General features: G+C 38.9%; 1 protein-coding gene across 1 annotated transcript in view; it reads left to right on the top strand.

Moving 5' to 3' along the window:
• PIK3C2A (phosphatidylinositol-4-phosphate 3-kinase catalytic subunit type 2 alpha) overlaps positions 1 to 19,342 on the top strand; it is a 50,639-nt gene extending 31,297 nt beyond the window's left edge. The window contains 24 exon segments of the mRNA XM_066320829.1: positions 2,109 to 2,217; positions 2,958 to 3,100; positions 3,732 to 3,920; positions 4,397 to 4,490; positions 4,745 to 4,839; positions 5,197 to 5,285; positions 5,288 to 5,376; positions 5,916 to 6,020; positions 7,047 to 7,139; positions 7,381 to 7,396; positions 7,399 to 7,491; positions 7,494 to 7,508; positions 8,941 to 9,077; positions 9,735 to 9,803; positions 9,805 to 9,905; positions 10,222 to 10,378; positions 10,800 to 10,909; positions 12,074 to 12,281; positions 14,072 to 14,196; positions 14,604 to 14,721; positions 14,814 to 14,895; positions 15,314 to 15,423; positions 15,659 to 15,784; positions 16,318 to 19,342. Coding sequence (XP_066176926.1) covers positions 2,109 to 2,217; positions 2,958 to 3,100; positions 3,732 to 3,920; positions 4,397 to 4,490; positions 4,745 to 4,839; positions 5,197 to 5,285; positions 5,288 to 5,376; positions 5,916 to 6,020; positions 7,047 to 7,139; positions 7,381 to 7,396; positions 7,399 to 7,491; positions 7,494 to 7,508; positions 8,941 to 9,077; positions 9,735 to 9,803; positions 9,805 to 9,905; positions 10,222 to 10,378; positions 10,800 to 10,909; positions 12,074 to 12,281; positions 14,072 to 14,196; positions 14,604 to 14,721; positions 14,814 to 14,895; positions 15,314 to 15,423; positions 15,659 to 15,784; positions 16,318 to 16,500 — 2,656 coding nt within the window. The 3' untranslated portion in view covers positions 16,501 to 19,342.
• Positions 19,343 to 19,439: the final 97 nt, after the last annotated feature.

The raw sequence follows: 19,439 nt of genomic DNA, 5'->3' as shown, positions 1-19,439 counted from the left end.
GTAAAGCTTCCTCCACACCCATAACTATAGAAATTGCCTCTCTGATACTGAATGTAGTAGGCCGTGATAAAGATAAGAGTTGTAAACTATACTGATACAGAAAAAATACATTTCATTAAATAGAGGACAAAATGTGATCCTGTATTGTAGGATTTCCATCTAACTGGCTGAAAAACTTTACTGCTGGAGGAAGTTGAATATTGTTTGGATGATTATATCCTAGAATATTCTAAAATTATTCCTTTTGATTCAGAGCTGGATTTATTTTAAACAACTAAAATACAGGGATAATTAACAAGTGTGTTAAACTTATGGCATATTTCTGGTTTGAACTGGCTTTCCTTCAAACACAGTTGCTGGATGCTGTTACACATTTTTCACTAAGAATGAAAAGCCTGCTGTAACTTTCCTAAGCTGAGTGTTTCTGGATTGGTTCAAGTTGCTTTTTGCTTCCTACTTTGATTACCAAGTGCATTCCAAAATGCTTATCACTTGGGCAGCTACTCAGTGAGACATTAACCAGTAGACTTGAACCACAGGTGCCCAAATTAGACATCATGTTGCAGAAGTGATCACACCATTGGGAAACAGCTTCTGCATTCATGCTTAAGGTTTCCTATTTATGTGTGCTGCTGACTTCTAGGTCTGACTGGAAGTTTAAATTTTCAAGCAAAGCTTCAAACACAGCCAAATTTTTCCTGGGCAGTTACTGCTGTGTGTTGCTTGTGTCTGTTTTGTGTGCTTTGCACCCTCTGGTTCTGGATTTGATTTCTTGTTCTGCTTTCTCCTTGAAAGGAGATGATTCCAACAGCTTGAGGGTGTCACAGAGTTTAGGATTTCCTGCATTGCAAAGATGGCCTGCAGCTGCTTTCAGTCTCCACCAAAGCTTGGATTTCTTTTCATAAATTATGCTTATTTCAACCTTCTGTTTAAATGCTGCATTTCGGTCTCCTATCTAAATTCCACATTTCACAGTACTTGAAAACACAGCTTTTGATTTAAATTCAAATTTATTTTGTCTTCATGGTATTCTCATAGGAGTTTGGGAGAAAACTGTATTTTCTGTTTATGCAGAGCACTGCTGTGGTGCGTGTTGCTGCAGAGCTTGCTGAGTAACCTGTACATAGCAGCTGTAGAGATGCTTAGTAGTCTTGCAGACCACATAAATTAAATCCAGACTAGGTAATTAAACTTGGTAGCCAGATATTTCAGTTACAGTTGAAAATAGCATCAATGTCAGGCAGGAGCTAAAACTTGAAAGCGACTGAAATATAGAGAGAACAAAACTGGTTTTGTATGTGTTTTTGGAAGAATCCATGGCCAAGTTAAAATGTGGAGTGGCTTAAAACTCATTACTTGAGGATGAGATAGAAGGCTGTGGCAACTGTATTAAACTGGAGAATTATTTAAAAGAATAAGCTGTTCAGTTGTGCTTTAGTGGCACAATTTGGTAATCTTTAATGGCATGACGAGCTTCTAGTTAATCAATATTCACATATAACAGCTTGTTCTTTATTTGAAATACATATAAACCCTAAAATGTCTTTCAAAATATACCTAAGGTTTGGCCTTCAAGCAGTCTTAGAGCAACATTTTCGTTTGAAAAGTGATGATAGAAGTTTACTGTACCTAACATTCAACACTTAATTTATTTATGAAGTGTAGCCTGTTGTGCCCTACTACAGTTGGAAATGGTATTAATGTTGGAAATACACTGGCAAATGCAAATATCATTTGATATGCCCTTGCAGAATCTGGTAATGTGGAAAGTCTAAGCAAATGGTGATGCCTGTAAGATTCATATACCTGGGCCTTTTTTCTAGAAGCTAAGAGAGGGGGAGGTGTGTTTGTGTTCAGTTTTTTTTCTCAGAGGCAACAGTATTCCTTTTCTGACTTAAAAGAACAGGGAGCATCTAATTTATCTGTGTCAACTAAATCAACCCTGAACTTTCACCTTTGCCTTTTCCACCTAAAAGGTGTGTGCAGCCCTTTAAAGCACATAAAGTACAGATGACAGCCACTGAAAATCAGTTAATTAATTTGACAGCTACTATCTTGGTGAAGTAAACAGACTGTGATGCTAATAACCTGTACATGTTTTTTCTCAGATTGCTAACTTGTGGGACAAAGCTGTTGCAACTGTGGACCTCGTCACATCCACATCATGTGTCAGGGGTGACCAGTAAGAAAGGAAATATGGAAAGAGTAGTATTGCAGGTGATACATAATTCTGATTTACTCTATCTTAGTCTGAATATTGTGACTTGTAACTCATATTAGATGAATGTTTAGGGAGAGGGAAAGTATACTGCTAATATTTCAAAGTGAGTGTAGAATAGTGATTACTAAAGTGTAAGGGCAAAGAATGGGAAGCCCCTGGAAGTCTGTACAAATCTGTTATTGAATAACTGTCTGGAAGTAAGAGAAATCAGATGTGCTTTGGCATTACATGCTGTCAGTACTGGTAAAGGATGTTTTTGAAAGCAATCCATAGGAATGTGTGCCGAGATGGGAGTTGTTTGGACACAAGCAGTAGCAATTCCAGCTCCTTTACACAAAGAAGCTCTCTCTCTCCATTCAGAGCTCAAATTTCCCTCCAAAGAGTAAGTGCCTTACTAGGCATTGCTCAGTAGTCCCAAAACATGCCTGAGTCAGTGGTTGAGTGGAAACCACTGGTGTGGGTTTGAACAGTTCTGTGATTATCTCTGCTCTAAGCGTTCTCACTTCTCTTCTGATGAGTGCTGCAGCCACTGCATTGTGCAATAACACAGCTGTACATTTAGGAACCATAGTCATGCAGAAAAATTAAGATGGAAAAAAAATTTCAGCCAGCAGTATCTGGGGACTGTTGCACTTGTAGAAGCAAAGAGTTCAGATATCCAAGCATCTGAGATTGCTGGAAAGGTGAGCTTTCTCTACTTAAGGATTTGCATCATCTTTTTTCTTTTTTTTTCCAGATTGACTTCCCATCCCATGCTTTTGATATTGAGTATAAAATGCCTCAAGCTGCAAAGACTACTGTGCATCATTCTGTAGAAACATTAGAAAAACCATTGAGAGAACGTCTCCTTGCTATTCTCTCCAAGGATACCACCATTGGGTATGTCCATCTCTTCCAGCTAGGCTCTTCTTGCACATGACAATTTGTAGCTCAAGTGGAATGCCTATATATTCTTAAGTTTCTGTATTTTTTTTCAATATATTTCAAGACCTGTAGGGATTTAAACAAGAGATTGAATTAAACATGTGAAATCATGGAACTGACTTAATGAATTTCCTTGTGGTTTCCATGGCTGGTGCTATAATAAGTTTCTTGCTTCGAGACTGCTGCCTCTTTGCCTGCCTGTTATAGTCACCTGTTCCTGCTTGGAACATTTCTCAGTTCCAGGGAGCAGTGGCAGTCTCAGCAGTGGCTGTTTGTGTGCCATGGAAGCTTTTCTGGCATTTCCTACTCATCTGCACCGAATTAACATTGATGGTTTTGGTTTATTTCAGATTATGCTAAAACTTAATTTTGTGCTGCCCAAATTATAAATTTGAGCATATGTTTCCTTAATGTCTGAGGCTTTATTTGACTTCTTGTTTTGACTTTCGTGGAGGAAAGAGTCATTTCAATGTCATTCCATTCTGTGTGTTAAATTATCTATATGAATACAACCATCAGTGGCATTGGGGTTATTCAGGTGATGGTTTGTCATATGCATTATAAACTGAAATGCTCTTGTCTGCAGGCTGTCGAAAGAAGATAAAGAATTTTTGTGGGAGAAGAGACATTATTGTCATAGCCATCCTAATTGCCTACCAAAAATACTGGTCAGTGCCCCTCACTGGGACTGGGCAAGTCTTCCAGAAATATATTCATTACTTCAGCGGTGGCCTCCTTTATCACCCTTAGCTGCACTGGAACTACTTGATTCAAAGTAAGAAAACTAGTATAAATAAACTCTCTGTGTTTTGTTCAGCATTAAGTGACTCTTCTTCAGTAAAAGGTCCTGCAGTGGTGGTCTGTGAGAAAAAAATGCTGAATTTCTTGTAGCAAAAGTTAAATATTTTTAGAATTTTAAAAGAACCCCGTACTTCCTTAATGATGCAGGCTTAACCAAATCATATAGTGAGTGAAAGCACAGTAACAGTGGTTAGGGTTCTGAGGTTTAACATGCAACAGGACAGGAGTTTATACAGCCAGAGTTTTGAGAGGTTTTGGGTGTGCTTATCCTAAACATGGACATGCAGTTGCATCTTATGTGATGAAGGGCCTCCTACTTGAAGGTCCCCTATTCAGCTTTTAAATACTTTATATGGTTGCTTTTCTATCTAGCTGATCTCAGAAAAAGAATAAGAAAAAAATCCTACATGAGCAGAGAAAACTTGATGTGGGTTTGTGGTGACTTTCTAGGTTTGCAGATCAGGAAGTACGAAATACAGCTGTGAACTGGATAGAGACATTGAGTGATGATGAGTTAACAGATTTCCTCCCTCAGTTTGTACAGGTAAGACCTCTGCCTACACAGAGGTTTGAATTTTTCTGGATCTTGAAAACCCAAAGGAATTGCTTCTGAATAGAGGCAGAAGTGCAGTTGTGTGCCTCTAACTGTAATGCTCAGTAGGGGAAACAGTTTGAATAAATAATCACTCTGTGACTGTCCAAGTATTTGTGGTAATTCTGTCTGTGCATTAGTCACAAAGTAAGTCTTCATCAAGAATTAAATGCAGACCTGATTTATGTAATTTCCATTGTATTTAGGCACTGAAGTATGAAACCTACCTTGACAGTGCTCTTGTGAAATTTCTTTTGGCTCGGGCACTGGGAAGCATTCGGATTGCACACTACTTGTACTGGTAAGGGTTCTTTGTTCCATTGCTCCTGTAATTTGTGTGCCTCAAGATTAATATTTCCAGATTAAAAAATCCTTCTTAACATCATCATTCAATAACATAACAATGACTGTTAGGAATGGTGATTATAGAGAATGTAGATCCTGGTTGTTGGTTGGGTTTTTTTTTGTTTGTTTTTTTTTTTTAAACGAAAGAACAGACAGTGCCTATGCAAAACACAAATATCTTGTCTTTTCTATCCTGTGTATCAGTAAATTCAGACATATGTAGTACTAATTCATTAAAATATTTTAATGCCTTAATATTGCATTGCTTGTTGTATTTTCCATAGGAAAATTTAACTTATATCCTTTATTTCAGGCTTCTTAAGGATACGCTGTATGATACCAAGTTTGGTGTAAGGTATGAGCAAATTCTTGGAGCTTTTCTATCAGTCTGTGGAAAAAGGCTGAGGAAGAGCTGGAGAAGCAGACCAGGCTAGTGCAGCTCTTTGGAATGGTAGCAGAAAGAGTAAAGCAAACAAGTGGATCTGCTCGGCAGGTGTGTATGTATTTTTAATTCAGAACTAATCCACTTAATTGTCTTTTTTATCTAAATTAAAAATGTTATGTAAATGTATAGGAAGATTTATGAACCTGTTGCTCTGCAAAGCTTAATGCTTTGCATTAAGTTGCTTTTGTCAAGTTTGTCATCTGAAACAAGTGGTGAGGTGATAGGGCAAGATAGTATAGGCTGGTTTCTGTGTCTGATCAACTGGAAATGAATTGGAAACTTTACTGCTGAAGAATAATCTCATCATGCAAAAAAAATGGATCTGGTTTTTTGCTGATAATAGAACTTACAGTTTGATGGAGTGGGATGCTGTCATCTGATTCAGTCAAAAAAACCCCCACAAACGTGCAATGAGTGTTACATTGCTAGGCTTAGGTATTTTTAATAGCTAAGCCAGCAGCAAGAGTTTCTAGCATTCTTTTGACATTGAGGAGTTAAAATAATGCCTTTGGGGTAACTTTGTCCAGAGGTTTTCTGTAGATGCTTCAGTTAGGAAAATGTCAGCTGATTTTTCTTTTTGTCTGCAGGTTGCCTTGCAGAATGGCATGGAGCGTGTGCAGTTGTTTTTCTTGAAGAACAAATGCCGTTTGCCTCTCAATCCCAGTCTTGTGGCAAAAGAGTTAAACATTAAGGTACTGCACATTCAGGGTTTCAAAACCCTTTTGTAAAAATTACATCTAGGTAAAGCTTTTACAAATGAAAAAAAATCACTTTAAGTGATTGAAAGCTCTTTGTGCTGTGGAGGTGGGGTTTGATCAAAAATGCTGATTGAATAAGGCAGCAAAATTCACTGAGCAAAGATAAAATGTGTACAAAATGGTGTAAACCAACAAAGGCATTGTGTTAAAAAATAAAGACATGTATCTGCAATAACCAATTACACCTTCAGACTCTGTCCCTGAGACCAACAATCCTAGTTATAGCAAAGCACTACTCAGAGAGGGGCATGAAAAAGTCCTGTGTGCATTAGTAATCACAAGAGGACATTGACCAAGAATATAAAGTTCAAGCAGTGAGTAAATACTGTGAAACACATGGAGCGACCTGTTACTGATTGTGTCCAGAGATGCTGGGGAAGGAGGCAGTAGCTTATTGTATTGTGAAGATCCAGCAAGTAATGTAGGAGAAGCAGGTACATTATTTTTCCAGAACTCTGCAAGGTTTGACAATATCTGCTCAACCACAGTCTTGATTATATCATCATGCATGACTGAAAACCTAAAAGTTTGTTAACGCTTGAACGAATCCTGTGTTTGAGAGACAGCTCATCTCACTTTCCTTCTCTACTGTAACTATTAAATCATCAGCAGGGACTTGAAAGCAGATAAATAGAAGATACAGTGAAACACACAAATACACATTTTTAATATCTTCTGTGTTTCAAAAAAAAGCTGCTGATAAAATATTTATTCATGTTTCACTCTTCCCTTCAGAATGTATAAAACGTCACTGTGCAACACTGTTGGCTTTTGTACAAGAATTCAACAAATAATAGCCAAAGGGCTCGTTATTCAGAGGCAGCACATATTCACCACAATTGAAATGTTAAAAGTCTGAATAGACACATTGTGTGTCAAACCTGCTTGTTGTCAGAATGTCTTGTTTTCTGGGCTAGCAGGAATAGTCCTTTCTGACCATTGACACTAATCTACTTGCAGGCCTGTTCTTTCTTCAGCTCCAATGCAGTACCACTCAAAGTTGCGCTGATAAATGCAGACCCACTGGGAGAAGAAATTAATGTGATGTTTAAGGTAGGCCTTACATGTGTCATGGAGAAAAGAAGTTGAATAATAATCACTATTTCATTGGTCTCAATTAATTTTAGCATAGACCAATAAGCTTAGTTACTACATGAGTTTGCTCCTGTGTATCTAGAAAGCAACATGAGAACAGGCCATAAAGCATAAAAATCTACCACATGTGAAAGTTTAATTGTAGCCTGTTTCTCTTTTAAGTTTAGTATGTCACTGATTAACTTTTTTTCCATTTAAGGTTGGAGAAGATCTGAGACAGATATGTTGGCTTTACAAATGATTAAGATCATGGATAAGATCTGGCTGCAGGAGGGACTAGATCTAAGGATGGTTATCTTCAAGTGTCTCTCAATGGAAAAGACAGAGGTGCTAAAACAGATGCTGCCTTTCATCTTTGCTCCCCTCCTTCAATTTCTTGTCATGCTGATAGTGAAAAACCTCTGGGCAGAAGGTGCCCCAAGGAACAGTTCCACTGCAAGGAACTTCAGTACTTGAGAGTATAACAAGTTAGATTGTTCTGAATTTCCTCATGGCTGTTGTGGCATTCAAATGTTCTTCTTTCAGCATCTTTTGTCAATGAACAGTGGAACAAACAAATACAGTGATAAAGCTAAGGTGCTCTGATGCTCTTACTGCAACACAAGAAAATAATGGTGCTGCAGTAATCCTAATTCTGAAAGTTTAATTATGGTGAAAGCATTCCATTGCACAACCAAAATGCTGAAGTGTTTGGAATCTGGTGCAGCTGAGTCAGGGAGTATTGTTCTTGTACTGAAATGTGCAAAAAGAAGAAAATTTGAGCCAGCCCTTGCCATGCACACACACTGTCCCCCAGAGTAGTGTCATGGCTGGTGAAAGTTCCTTGGCAATAGCGGCTGTCTCTGGGGTTTGCAAGAGGTACAGAACTCTGAGTGCAAATACTGCCTGCACCTTGAACATGCTTTTTGCTACTTTTAGCTAATTCTGTAGAGCTAGCAATAGAAACCAAATATTTCAGAGGATAAACAATAGCTTAATATTTCTCAGTCAGGTGAACGCATGACCAAAACTCTAAATACACGGAAAAGATGGAAATCTAGGTTGCAAAACTAAGCAAAAAGCTTCTATTCTATGTGAGAATTGCTTTTTAGAGAAACAGATGGCTTTTCCTCTACTCTGAATGATGCTTTATGTAGCCTTTTTTTTTTTCTTGCTGCTAATATTAGTGTCCTTAAGTGTACTCAAAGATTAAAGGGGAAAAGTAAATGGATGTAAATTACAGATGTATCTTTAGTAGCTTTGCCAAGATAAAAGTGAATTCTGTTAATCAACTAAATGTTTCCATTTTGTGATTTTAGCTATACAAATATTTTTAGTAAATTATATCTCCAAAGTAAGGCCACATATAAAGCCAATGTCTGGTCTTTTCAACACTTGACAGCAGATAAAGTTACTAGATTATTTCACTGTCAGTGTGTATGATTGTCAGCATCAAGTATTTTGCCCAAATTAGACGTCTAATTGGAGTTTCTGTGACTGAAACTAATAATTCAAATATAACTTAAATGTGCATTGTAGCAACTGTAACTTCTAGTTGTAGTAAAAGTAAGCCAAGTTGGATTGTTACATGTGTTTCATGGTTTATTTGTAACAGTCTGTGAATGCTTAGGGGACTACTAGAATGTTTGTGCCCCTGACTGGGTTTTGAAGGTTGGTCTGAGGCTGTAGGACTCATCATTGTTAGGAAAGTTTCTACTGAATAATAAAACGCTACATAACTTAGAGAGAACTAAATAGACTTTATTTATTTTATATCAAGGCATGGTAGAGCTTGTTCCTGCTTCAGATACACTTAGGAAAATTCAAGTGGAATATGGAGTGACAGGTTCTTTTAAGGACAAGCCTCTGGCTGAATGGTTGCGGAAGTATAATCCTACAGAGGAGGAGTATGAAAAGGTAACTTTTAAGCAGTGTTGTTTTTGGTTTGTTTGGTTTTTTTTAAGATTTTTTAAAAAGGGCTAAGAACAATCTGATGAAAGAATGAAATTCATATTCCAGGTCTTCCATTGAAATTTTCCGTTTGTGTATTTCAGAATTTTTTTTCTGTACTTGAAAGGAGCAAATTAAATTCCCTTTATAAAAGGAGCCAGATGGATTTTCAGGATTCTCTTCAAGGCTTTTTATTGGATACAAAAAAATGTACTTTAAATTTAAGAGAGGGGGTAGTAGTGACCACTCTTAATTGTGGTTCAGAAGCAGTGGCCTCTCCCTGTACACGAGATCCAGAAATTAAAATTTTTGGGGGCTATAATGCCTTTACAGTACACTGGAAATGCAAGTTCTGTACCCTTTCCTTTGCTAATGTAGTTTTGTGATTTGTCTTCAACTCCTCTTTCTCTTTCATGTATATAAAAACAAAATATCTGTTTTTGCTGGAGAGTGGGCTATCAAGAGATACAGCAAAGCTAACTGTTGGAAGAATGGTATTTGGAAAAAAAGTGGCAAATTTAGGGTCTGTTGGATTTGCACTCATCAAGATTGACTGTTGAATGCATGAATTACATTTTTCCACTAATATTTGATGTCAATTCACTTCTTTTCTCTCCCTCCCAGGCTTCAGAAAACTTTATCTACTCTTGTGCAGGGTGCTGTGTAGCCACTTATGTCCTGGGAATCTGTGACCCGCCACAACGATAACATAATGCTCCGGAACACTGGGCACATGTTTCACATCGACTTTGGAAAGTTTTTGGGACATGCGCAAATGTTTGGTAGCTTTAAAAGGTATTGTCTCTGCCTAAGCAGTGTGGAGAATGAAGTGATTTTCTTTCCAAGTGTTGCTCTGGGAGGTCTGCTGTAGGTCCAGTATGATTGGATGTGCTGTGTAACCTGAGGCCAGCACTGGGGAGAGGAACCCAACCCAAACACATTTGGTTAAAAAATATAAACCAAATATTAAAAAATTACATTAAATATTCCATTAAAAGCATTAATGGGATATTGAATGTAATTACTTCAGGGTGGGCATGGAGGGCAGCAGGAAGCCCATAGCAATGAAGAGACCTTATGATAAACTCACAATTCTGTGCTTTTTGAACAGGGATCGAGCTCCCTTTGTGCTGACGTCAGATATGGCTTATGTCATCAATGGCGGGGAAAAACCCACAATTCGCTTTCAGCTGTTTGTGGATCTCTGTTGCCAAGCTTACAACTTGATAAGGAAACACGCCAGCCTCTTCCTTAACCTACTTTCATTGGTAATCATTTTTCACATTCACACTGAAACTTTATAGATCTGTCGTGCTGGGTTGTATTAAAAACTGTGCTTTTTATGCTGCAGAAATTCATCATGCAGGCTTTTTTTAAACACCATAAATATCTGATCTACTTTTTGGGAGGCTTTATTTGGAGTCTTTTAAGCTTTTTTACTGCCTACCACTTTCTTGAAAATTTAAAACTAATACACTACCACTAATCACGCAGCAAAGACCTTTTTAACTGCTTTCAATTCAGCAGAAATAGTGAATAACTGTTGATTATAAGTACTTGTTGTCCATTGCTGTTAGTATTTAAAATATAGTGTAGCTACAAGTGAATTTGAGGGTCTAAGTCTTGATCATTTCAGTATAAAATCATACTAGGTTTATTGCATTAAAACTAAATTTCAATTCCTTGTAGATGCTTTCTTCTGGGTTACCAGAACTAAGTGGGATTCAGGACTTGAAGTATGTCCAGGATGCTCTCCAGCCACAAACAACAGATGCAGAAGCCACCATTTTCTTTACAAGGTACTGAATAAGGGAAAACTAAAATATCTCCCAGCATCATCCACTTAATGGGAGATTTGTGATTGGAAAAAAATGTACTAGGGATAGTCACAAACGTGTCTGTACAAGTTGATGGTTACACTGTACAATCATAACATATCTGTTAGCTACATAACTAAGATCAATTCCATATAAGAGTAATGCTTGTGCTAAAATACCTTGCAGATTTTAGGGGTGACCTTGTGTGAAAAATTGGGTTCAAGTGCTGAGAGTAATTCTGTCTGGCTGTTCAACGCTTACATTTTGAATACATTCTAAATTGTTTAATAGCAGAGTATATGATTGCATTGTAAAGAGGTTCTCTCTTGGAGAAGTGCTTTTGCACACTGGGGTGAGAGGGATGATGCCCCAGTGTAAGTGGAGGAGTGCATACAGTGTAACCGAGGTGTTGCTAAATGTTCAAAAAGTGTTACTGTACTTCAGGTACACAGGGGAAACCCCAGTGGCTTGCAACTTAGAATTGTAGAAAAGTTTTGGTAGGAAGGGATCTTTGAAGGCCATTCAAGACCAGTCCACCTGCAATGAGCAGGGACATCCTCAACTAGATTAATTTCCTCAGAGATCTGTCCCAACGACCTGTTCCCGTGTTTCACTGCTCTTACTGTAGAAAAATTTTCTTTCTTATATCTAATCTGAATCTATTGTCATGTACTTCATCTCTTGTCCTCTCACAACAGGTCCTGCTAAAATGTTTGTCCCCATCTTTTGTGTAAGTTCCCTGTAAGTAGGAATGGCCTCCCCCTAAAAGGCCACAGTAAGATTTCTCTAGAGCCTTCTCTCGTCTGAGCGATCCCCATTCTCTCAGGCTGTTCTCACAGGAGAGGTGTTCATCTTCTGATAATTTCTGTCGCCCTCCTCCGGACCTGCTCCAACAGGTCTGTGTCTTGCCAGGGCTCCAGAGTTGGATGCATATCTGGAAAGCCTTCACATCTTCATAAAAACCTATTCCAAAGTTTGGATACTGAGTCTGGTATTAAATGTTGGTATGATACTATTTATATAGCCAATTGATCATTCTTAAGAATCTTTTCTTTCTCAGTAAGAAATAGAGTTTATTTTTCTTACACTTCAGTCTGATGCACTGACAGAACTACTTTTGTGTGTTTTGACATTTTCTTTTTCTAGACTGATCGAATCCAGTCTGGGAAGTGTTGCCACTAAGTTCAATTTCTTCATTCACAACTTGGCTCAGCTGCGTTTCTCAGGTCTGCCTTCTAATGATGAGCCCATCCTGTCGTTTTCTGCTAAAACCTATTCTCTCAAACAAGACGGCCGAATCAAACAAGTGTCTGTGTTTACGTATCAGAAGAGATACAACCCAGATAAACATTACGTAAGTATGTGGGAGCTGTTTCCACTCAGGGAAGATAATGGTGCATTTTCTTCCAACAAGACACAGCAGGGACAGCTGACCAAAACCAGCCAGAGGGATATTCCACAGTGTATAATGTGTCTGTCAGCAATAAAAACTGTGAGTGTAGGAAGAAAGCAGGGGACAGGACCAGGGTTGTCTTCCAAGGTGGCAGTTTGGGAACTGGCTGAGCATGGATCTGCTTGTGAGCTGTGGTGATTGGCTTGCGTCACCTTCCCTCCCCAGAACTGTCTTTATCTCAGCCCACAGATCTTCTCACTCTTGCTCTTGTTCTCCCCACTGTCCCACTGGTGAGGGGGTGGGAGTGAGCAAGCAGCTGTGTGGGTGCTGAGCTGCTGGCCAGGGTAAATCAGCAACAGCACTGCTAGAGTACAGACTGGCATTTCTAGCATCCCATGATATCCTTCAAGATGAAAACACCTCTTGAAAAGCATCTAGAAGGGAGTAGAAAGGGCTGAAGTAGTGTTGGTGGAGATTATTTTAAAATACAGGAATTTGAGTCATGCTGATGGGCTTTTATGTAGCTGCCTTCTGTAAAATGGCTCCTTCCTGAGTAGGAGTCGTTAAATCAGGCACTGTGGTTTTGGTCTGACCCTCCATTAAAGTTTGATTTGTTCCTCCTAAGTAAAATCTTTGTTTCCTGTACTAAGGCACTTACACTCTTAGTCCTACTAGGGGCACCAACCATTGCAAATTGCCCTCAGGATTTTAATAGACCTGGGTACACTTTGAGATGTTATATTTGTTTTCCTATGCAGATGTGCAACCTTCAATTTTTTTTAGTTATTTTATTTCTCTACTGCTTTTGCTGGACTGGATTAACCAGCTCAAGTTACATACAAAAAGTCCTGAACTTTTTTATGAAGTGAGGTATATTGATAGATGCAAATGTACGTCTCTTTCCAAGCTGTGTTTGCTGTACATGTCTTAATCTGGTAAGACACCAGCAAAGGAAGGTAAACCAGATCTGACTAATGCTGGGAGTGAAGAGCTTTGTACTGAATCACTGTATAGTAAATGTATTTGAGAATTCCTTGTTTAAGCCAGAACAGCCTTGCCTCTTCCAGGAACTGTTAGGATGGTCTAGATTCTGTCTAGATTTTAAAGTTAAATTATATGTTATGAATTTTACTCCTCCACCCATAAAATGAGGCCACTGAACTGAATTTCCTGTGCCGCTCTCAAACTTCATTTCCCTTGAATTATGTGAATATATCTTGGGACTGTACCCACAGTACTTTAAAAAAATTCTTTTTGTATAATGCAGTGCACTTGCATCCTCTCATCAAGTTATCACTTTACAAGTGGAATCCTTTAGAATCAGGAGGGAATTAAATTGAAAAAAAAAAAAAAACCAACCCTGAAGGGTTCTGTGATAGTTCTGGCCCCACAGATACATGTCTCAATGTAATCCTGCACCAATGTTAATGTTTTGTATACCTGGTATGAACTTCCAATCAGCTTCAAAGGGAGAGTGTGCCCAGCTCAGCTTTACCTACCTTCATCATCCTTCTCTAAGCTGTGGCTCTACCTTATGGGAAGATCATGTGATGTTACTTTGCATGAAGGGCTATTTATAACTCTAACTCTACCATGAAATGCAAATGGTGGAATAGGGGATGTAATAATGGGATACGTATTCAGGAGGAGGATTACTATAGGAGAAAGAGTTGATTGTGAAGAAAATTTTGCTGTTAAGCCATTTTATAATACTTTTACATAAACTGCTATTATTTTTGTGTTTTGGGCAGATCTATGTAGTGAGAGTTTTGAGAGAAGGGCAAGTTGAGCCAACGTTTGTCTTCCGAACATTTGATGAGTTCCAGGAGCTCCACAACAAACTTGGCATTCTCTTTCCTCTTTGGAAGTTACCAGGGTATGTTCCTAACTCACTCATCACTATTACAAAAGCAACAAAACTGCTCCCAGCTGGGTGGAGGAAGAAATAGCTTGAAATGGAGACAAAACTGCTGAAGGGCAAGCTAGACCTCAAAGTTGGCAATTCAGAGAGAAAACAGTTGTCTCTCAGTTTTAAGGAGGAGATCCAGAGGAGCATCTCAATGTTGTGGTCTGTGTGTCATATCACATATAATAATTATTTATAAATATTTCATTGCCTTTTCTGGAGTGTCATAATGTATCAGTGTGCTGTGTTTCCACTCAAGATTGGGGGAAAAAAAAAAAAAAAAGGCTGGAAACTTCAGGATAGAAATGACAGTGGAATCCTACTGTACTTGCTTCTGATAAATTAACTGAAAACTCTGTGTTGCTCTTCTCGTGTAGCTTTCCTAATAAGATGGTTCTGGGAAGAACACATATCAAAGATGTAGCAGCCAAAAGAAAAGTGGAGCTCAACAGCTACATACAGAGCCTGATGAACAGTTCTCCAGAGGTGGCAGAAGTGAGTACACATAATTTAAATCAAGTGCTGGTTTTCAAGTTTTGGTGCTTTTTAACAGTTAAACTAACATGTAACATTTCTTTCAAATTTAGTGTGATCTTGTTTATACTTTTTTCCATCCGTTACTTCGTGATGACAAAGTGGAAGGAATAGATGGAATAGCCAGACCTGCAGGTAAGGGATGTTTATAAATTGAATGGTGTGGTACAGCACATTTACAGTGTAAATCTTTGAAATCTTTTTTAGTTAACTGTAGTTTTCTCTCATTTTAAACTGTATCACTGTCTTTGCAAATGTGCCTACGTACAGTTTCAAGGACATACATACCAAAAATTGCTGTAATGTGTGTGATCACTGGGGCTTGTTTATGGCTTGACTAAATTATTCAGGTTTTCACTCCAATCCTCCAAGCTGGTTCTTGCAAGAGAATGCAAAAACCTTTAAAGCTTATAGCCTTGCCTCTGTTAGGGATCTAGAAATAAAATCAGGAACTTAACTTGGTCTGAGGCTTGTATTTTTTTCCCATATGTGGTAAGTCAGTGTAGTAGTGATGTACCAATATTACAAAAGAAATGATTGTCTGTTATTTCAGATACAAGTCCATCAAGTCCTACCTCAGGCAAAGTGGGAGGAGAAGTGAAGCTATCCATATCCTATAGAAATAGCACTCTATTTATCATGGTGATGCACATCAAAGACCTGGTGAGTGGAGATACTGCACTGACTGCCAAAACCTCCATTTTCTCAATTACCATCTTGACTTAGATTGATGCAGGAATAGTGAAACTCTCTGTTTCCCTCTAAATTTTCCAACTGCCAGCTTAACTAACTGTTGCTTTTGATTAGCTTGATTACAAAGTGTACACACTTGAAAATAAATATGCAAACAGTTATGCACTCATTAGTTTTCTAACTTGTCTTGTTTCTTTGGCTGTAGGTTACAGAAGATGGTGCAGATCCAAATCCCTATGTGAAAACTTACTTACTTCCAGACACGCACAAAACATCCAAACGCAAAACCAAAATCTCCCGGAAGACAAGAAACCCAACTTTCAATGAAATGGCAAGTTAAAATTGATGTGTCAACTTCCTATAGCTTGCTATAATCTCTTATTCTAAGCAGTAATTAGAGTATTTTCTAAAAAAAATCTGTGAATGTGTATAAACAGAAAAGGAACTGTTTTAAAAAATTCATGCCCTGTTTAAATATAAAGCAACTGAATTAGATCAGTGTGCTACTACAAGTAAGCAGAAATTTCTCAGACTCTGAGGACTGATGTGGAGAAGGTAAAGAATCTTAAACTAAAATCCCCCTGCCCTGGATTCACTGACTCATCATGTGGAGAAAAATGAATTCAGAAGTCTTGGAGTGTAAATAGTACTTCAGTGAAAAAACACCAGTCCTTTTAAACACTTCACATTGAGAGCACAAAGTAAACTAGGGGTGTCCTTCAGGCCGTTGTCTGAGAAAGGGACGTACTGAATGGTCATAATGTGCAGTTCAGATACCTGTCAGTGGCTGGGCAGTCAGAAGAAAGGGCAGTCTGGGTAATTCCTTTTGGCTAACCAGAACATTCTTGACTTCTCACCTTTTAGCTGGTGTACAGTGGATACAGCATGGAGACTCTGAAACAGAGGGAGCTCCAGTTAAGTGTGCTCAGTGCGGAATCGTTACGTGAGAACTTCTTCCTGGGTGGAATTACACTCCCACTGAAGGACTTCAACTTGAGCAAGGAGACTGTTAACTGGTATCGACTGACTGCTGTACCCTATCTGTGAACTCAGCCACACCAGAACAGTTGTATTCACTCATGCTTTGTGCATCTTCCTACTTGAAGATAACCTGTACATCTTAAAACAAGGGACTCTCCATTTCAACAGATAAGTTGGACCAATGTTCAGGTAGCCTAATCTGGAGGATTGCAAAAAAACCTGGTTTATACCCATGGGATGTTATCAAAGCATCATTTGTACGCATTTAAGAGTTGTGGGTAAAGGAAGGGGTTTTTAAACCATCAGTGAAAGTGAGGTGAGCAGTTTGACCATGCTGGTGGGTTGAACCATAACTCAGTCATTAGGTCTGTGGATGCAGTGCATTTTTGCTTTTAATTTGTTGCCGCTGTTGTGTCATCTATGACACGATGCTGGAGAACATCAAAGGAATTGCATACTTGAGGACTACATTCCCACTACTAATGAGACACCACAGAAACAGCAACAGGTAAAATTTTGGTGGCTGCATACACACCTGTAGAAATGAAGGTTGAAGGGCTGGAAAAATTCCTTAGCATTACATTTAATCCCAGATTCATGCTTCTCTGAGACTTATTGGAGTGAGTGCCAATAGTGGAAGTTGTAAATAATGGTGCCTTATAATTCAAATGCTTATCTTTTACCTCATTTCTGGTATTTAAATATGTATACATATTAACTTTTCAGCTCCTTATAAAGGGGGAACATTCTCATATTTGATACCTTGCAGGTCCTACTGGAAGCCTTTTCCCAGGATGTGTTATTTACAAATAGCATCACTTATACTGATCTTCACAATTTGTTCAAATTAAAATACATTTTTTCTGTTCCATCTTCTACCCATGGTCTCCAAAGATTGAAACAAGAATGGCTGAATGTGGTACTGTAGGAAATGTGCCCAGCTTCTCAGTGGGGGTTTTTGTTGTAATTTCTAGAACTTTCAATACTGCAGTGATTAAGTGTGGAACAGATTCAAACACTAATCCAAAGTGGCATTTGCATCTGTGCTTCCAGGGAAAGGGTGGCCTCTAGTTGAAAAGCACCACTGCTGGATGAATTGCAGGCCAGAAATTAGTTCAATTAACAGCTTTGAGAGAGGAACTTGGCTAGCTTTTTTTTCCTTTAGCAGTTCACAGCAGTGAACTATTTCTCACTCCCAGTAAGAACTACTCCCACTTAAAATACTTAATTCCAAGGAGCATTAGATTTGAATACATGGTAACAGTGGAATGCAAATGTCACTGTCTCCCATTAATACCACTGGTTTATTAGGGCTTTCTGCACTACAGGTGTCACCTTTTTGTTCACCTTATTTGGGATTTAGGATGTTCATGTTCTGTGTCAGCAAAGCTCTGAAGTTGCACACTTCTTTAGTACAAAATCTCGAAGCAAACTTTTAAAGTGAAATATGCAACTATGAATGAGGACACAATACAGGGAAAGCCTTCTATCTACCCAACACTAAAAGCCTATTTTATAGTCCAAATTTTCCTTCCCCTGCTATTGACCAATCTCCCTTCAATACAGAAGAGAGAAGTAAACTTGAATCTTCTGGTGCCTAAATGATTCACGGTCCAATTTCATAGGAATTATTGCAATTAAAAAGCTAATGATACCTTGAATGTTAGAAACTGGGCCAATACTAATGGGCGCTAGCAAATCCCAGTTGTAGTAGGCATCCTCTGCATATTTTTCATTTAGTATATAGCCTGTAAATAATAAACTGTATAACTAACTAGATATATTTCCTGCTCACTTGACGCTTTTGAGACTTACTCCATTCCATCATTAGAATCACAAGTCACTGAAACACAGGAAAGTAGACTACTGTTTTTGTGAAACGTTCCATTGTGAAATAAAATGAAAGCAATATGGACTGCCTTTTTTGCAGTTTGCTATTAAAGCACAGTGTCTTACAGCACAAAATACAATTAAACTAAAATCATTTAAAAAATGATTTGCAGTTTTAACAGTTGTCCGGACTGAAAAAAAAAAAAAAAGTATAGTACTGTATTATTGTTAGCACATGTCCTGACTTCTGATTTAATCTTCTTCATAGCTTAACTCATTTTGTGCCTTTCCCTTCCTTATCAAAATCGTCACTGGCTGGAGCTTTTTATAGTCATGGATTTTATGTTGTCTATGGGATTTGGCCTTGGCCTCTCCACACATATAGAGGACCAGCACCAAGCTTGCACCTCTTTGCACTATTCTCAGTTACAAAAAACCTGATTGTTGCAATAAGAATTTACCATACTATGTAGAAAAACCAAGATGGATGTGAAAGAGGGAAATATTTGATTGGGATGGAATTTACCGGTATGCTACATAGCTTGAAAATGTAGTTTTAACAGCTTTTTATATCTTGTTCAATGAAAAGGAAAAAAAAAAATCTTTAATGCACCGTTTGACCTGCAGCCAGGGGTGTAGTTGTCCCTCCAGACCTTGTGTTAGTATGTGAGAGCAGCAGCTTGCGCTAGGACCTCTTCCTCTACTAACCTCCAACTTTGCACTGAACTTTTTATTACTGCCTTTGTACGACCTACAGCTGCCTGTCTCTGGACGCATGTGCGACCTTTGGTAAACGCTCTTTTCTGTGTTTTTACAAGTGCAGGGTTGTGCAGAACCCGCCGTCACCTGCCTTAAGGCCAGGGCCGCCCCGGGCCCGCTGTGTCCGCCCTTCCCGGCGCCGCGCCGCGGGGCCGGAGGGCAGCGAGAGCAGGGCGGCGCCCTCCGTCTGTGTATCTCTGAGAACCAAATACTTTAATTAAACGATAATAAAGATGTACAATATGGCCCCGCGTCGGGCGGGTCGGCTGTGACTCCCTAACTCTCCTGTACGTACATTAAACACTATTCTGGAATAAAACCCAACGCGTGGCCGCTCTCTGGGGAAAGGGGCGGGGCGGCTGAGGGCGCGCGCCGCTGATTGGCTGTCGCCGCCGGGGGCGGGGCCGGGGGCGGGG

This window comes from Sylvia atricapilla, chromosome 6, assembly GCF_009819655.1.
Source record: "Sylvia atricapilla isolate bSylAtr1 chromosome 6, bSylAtr1.pri, whole genome shotgun sequence".
In the NCBI taxonomy this organism is placed as follows: domain Eukaryota; kingdom Metazoa; phylum Chordata; class Aves; order Passeriformes; family Sylviidae; genus Sylvia; species Sylvia atricapilla.
This window is presented reverse-complemented; position numbering and strand designations above follow the sequence as displayed.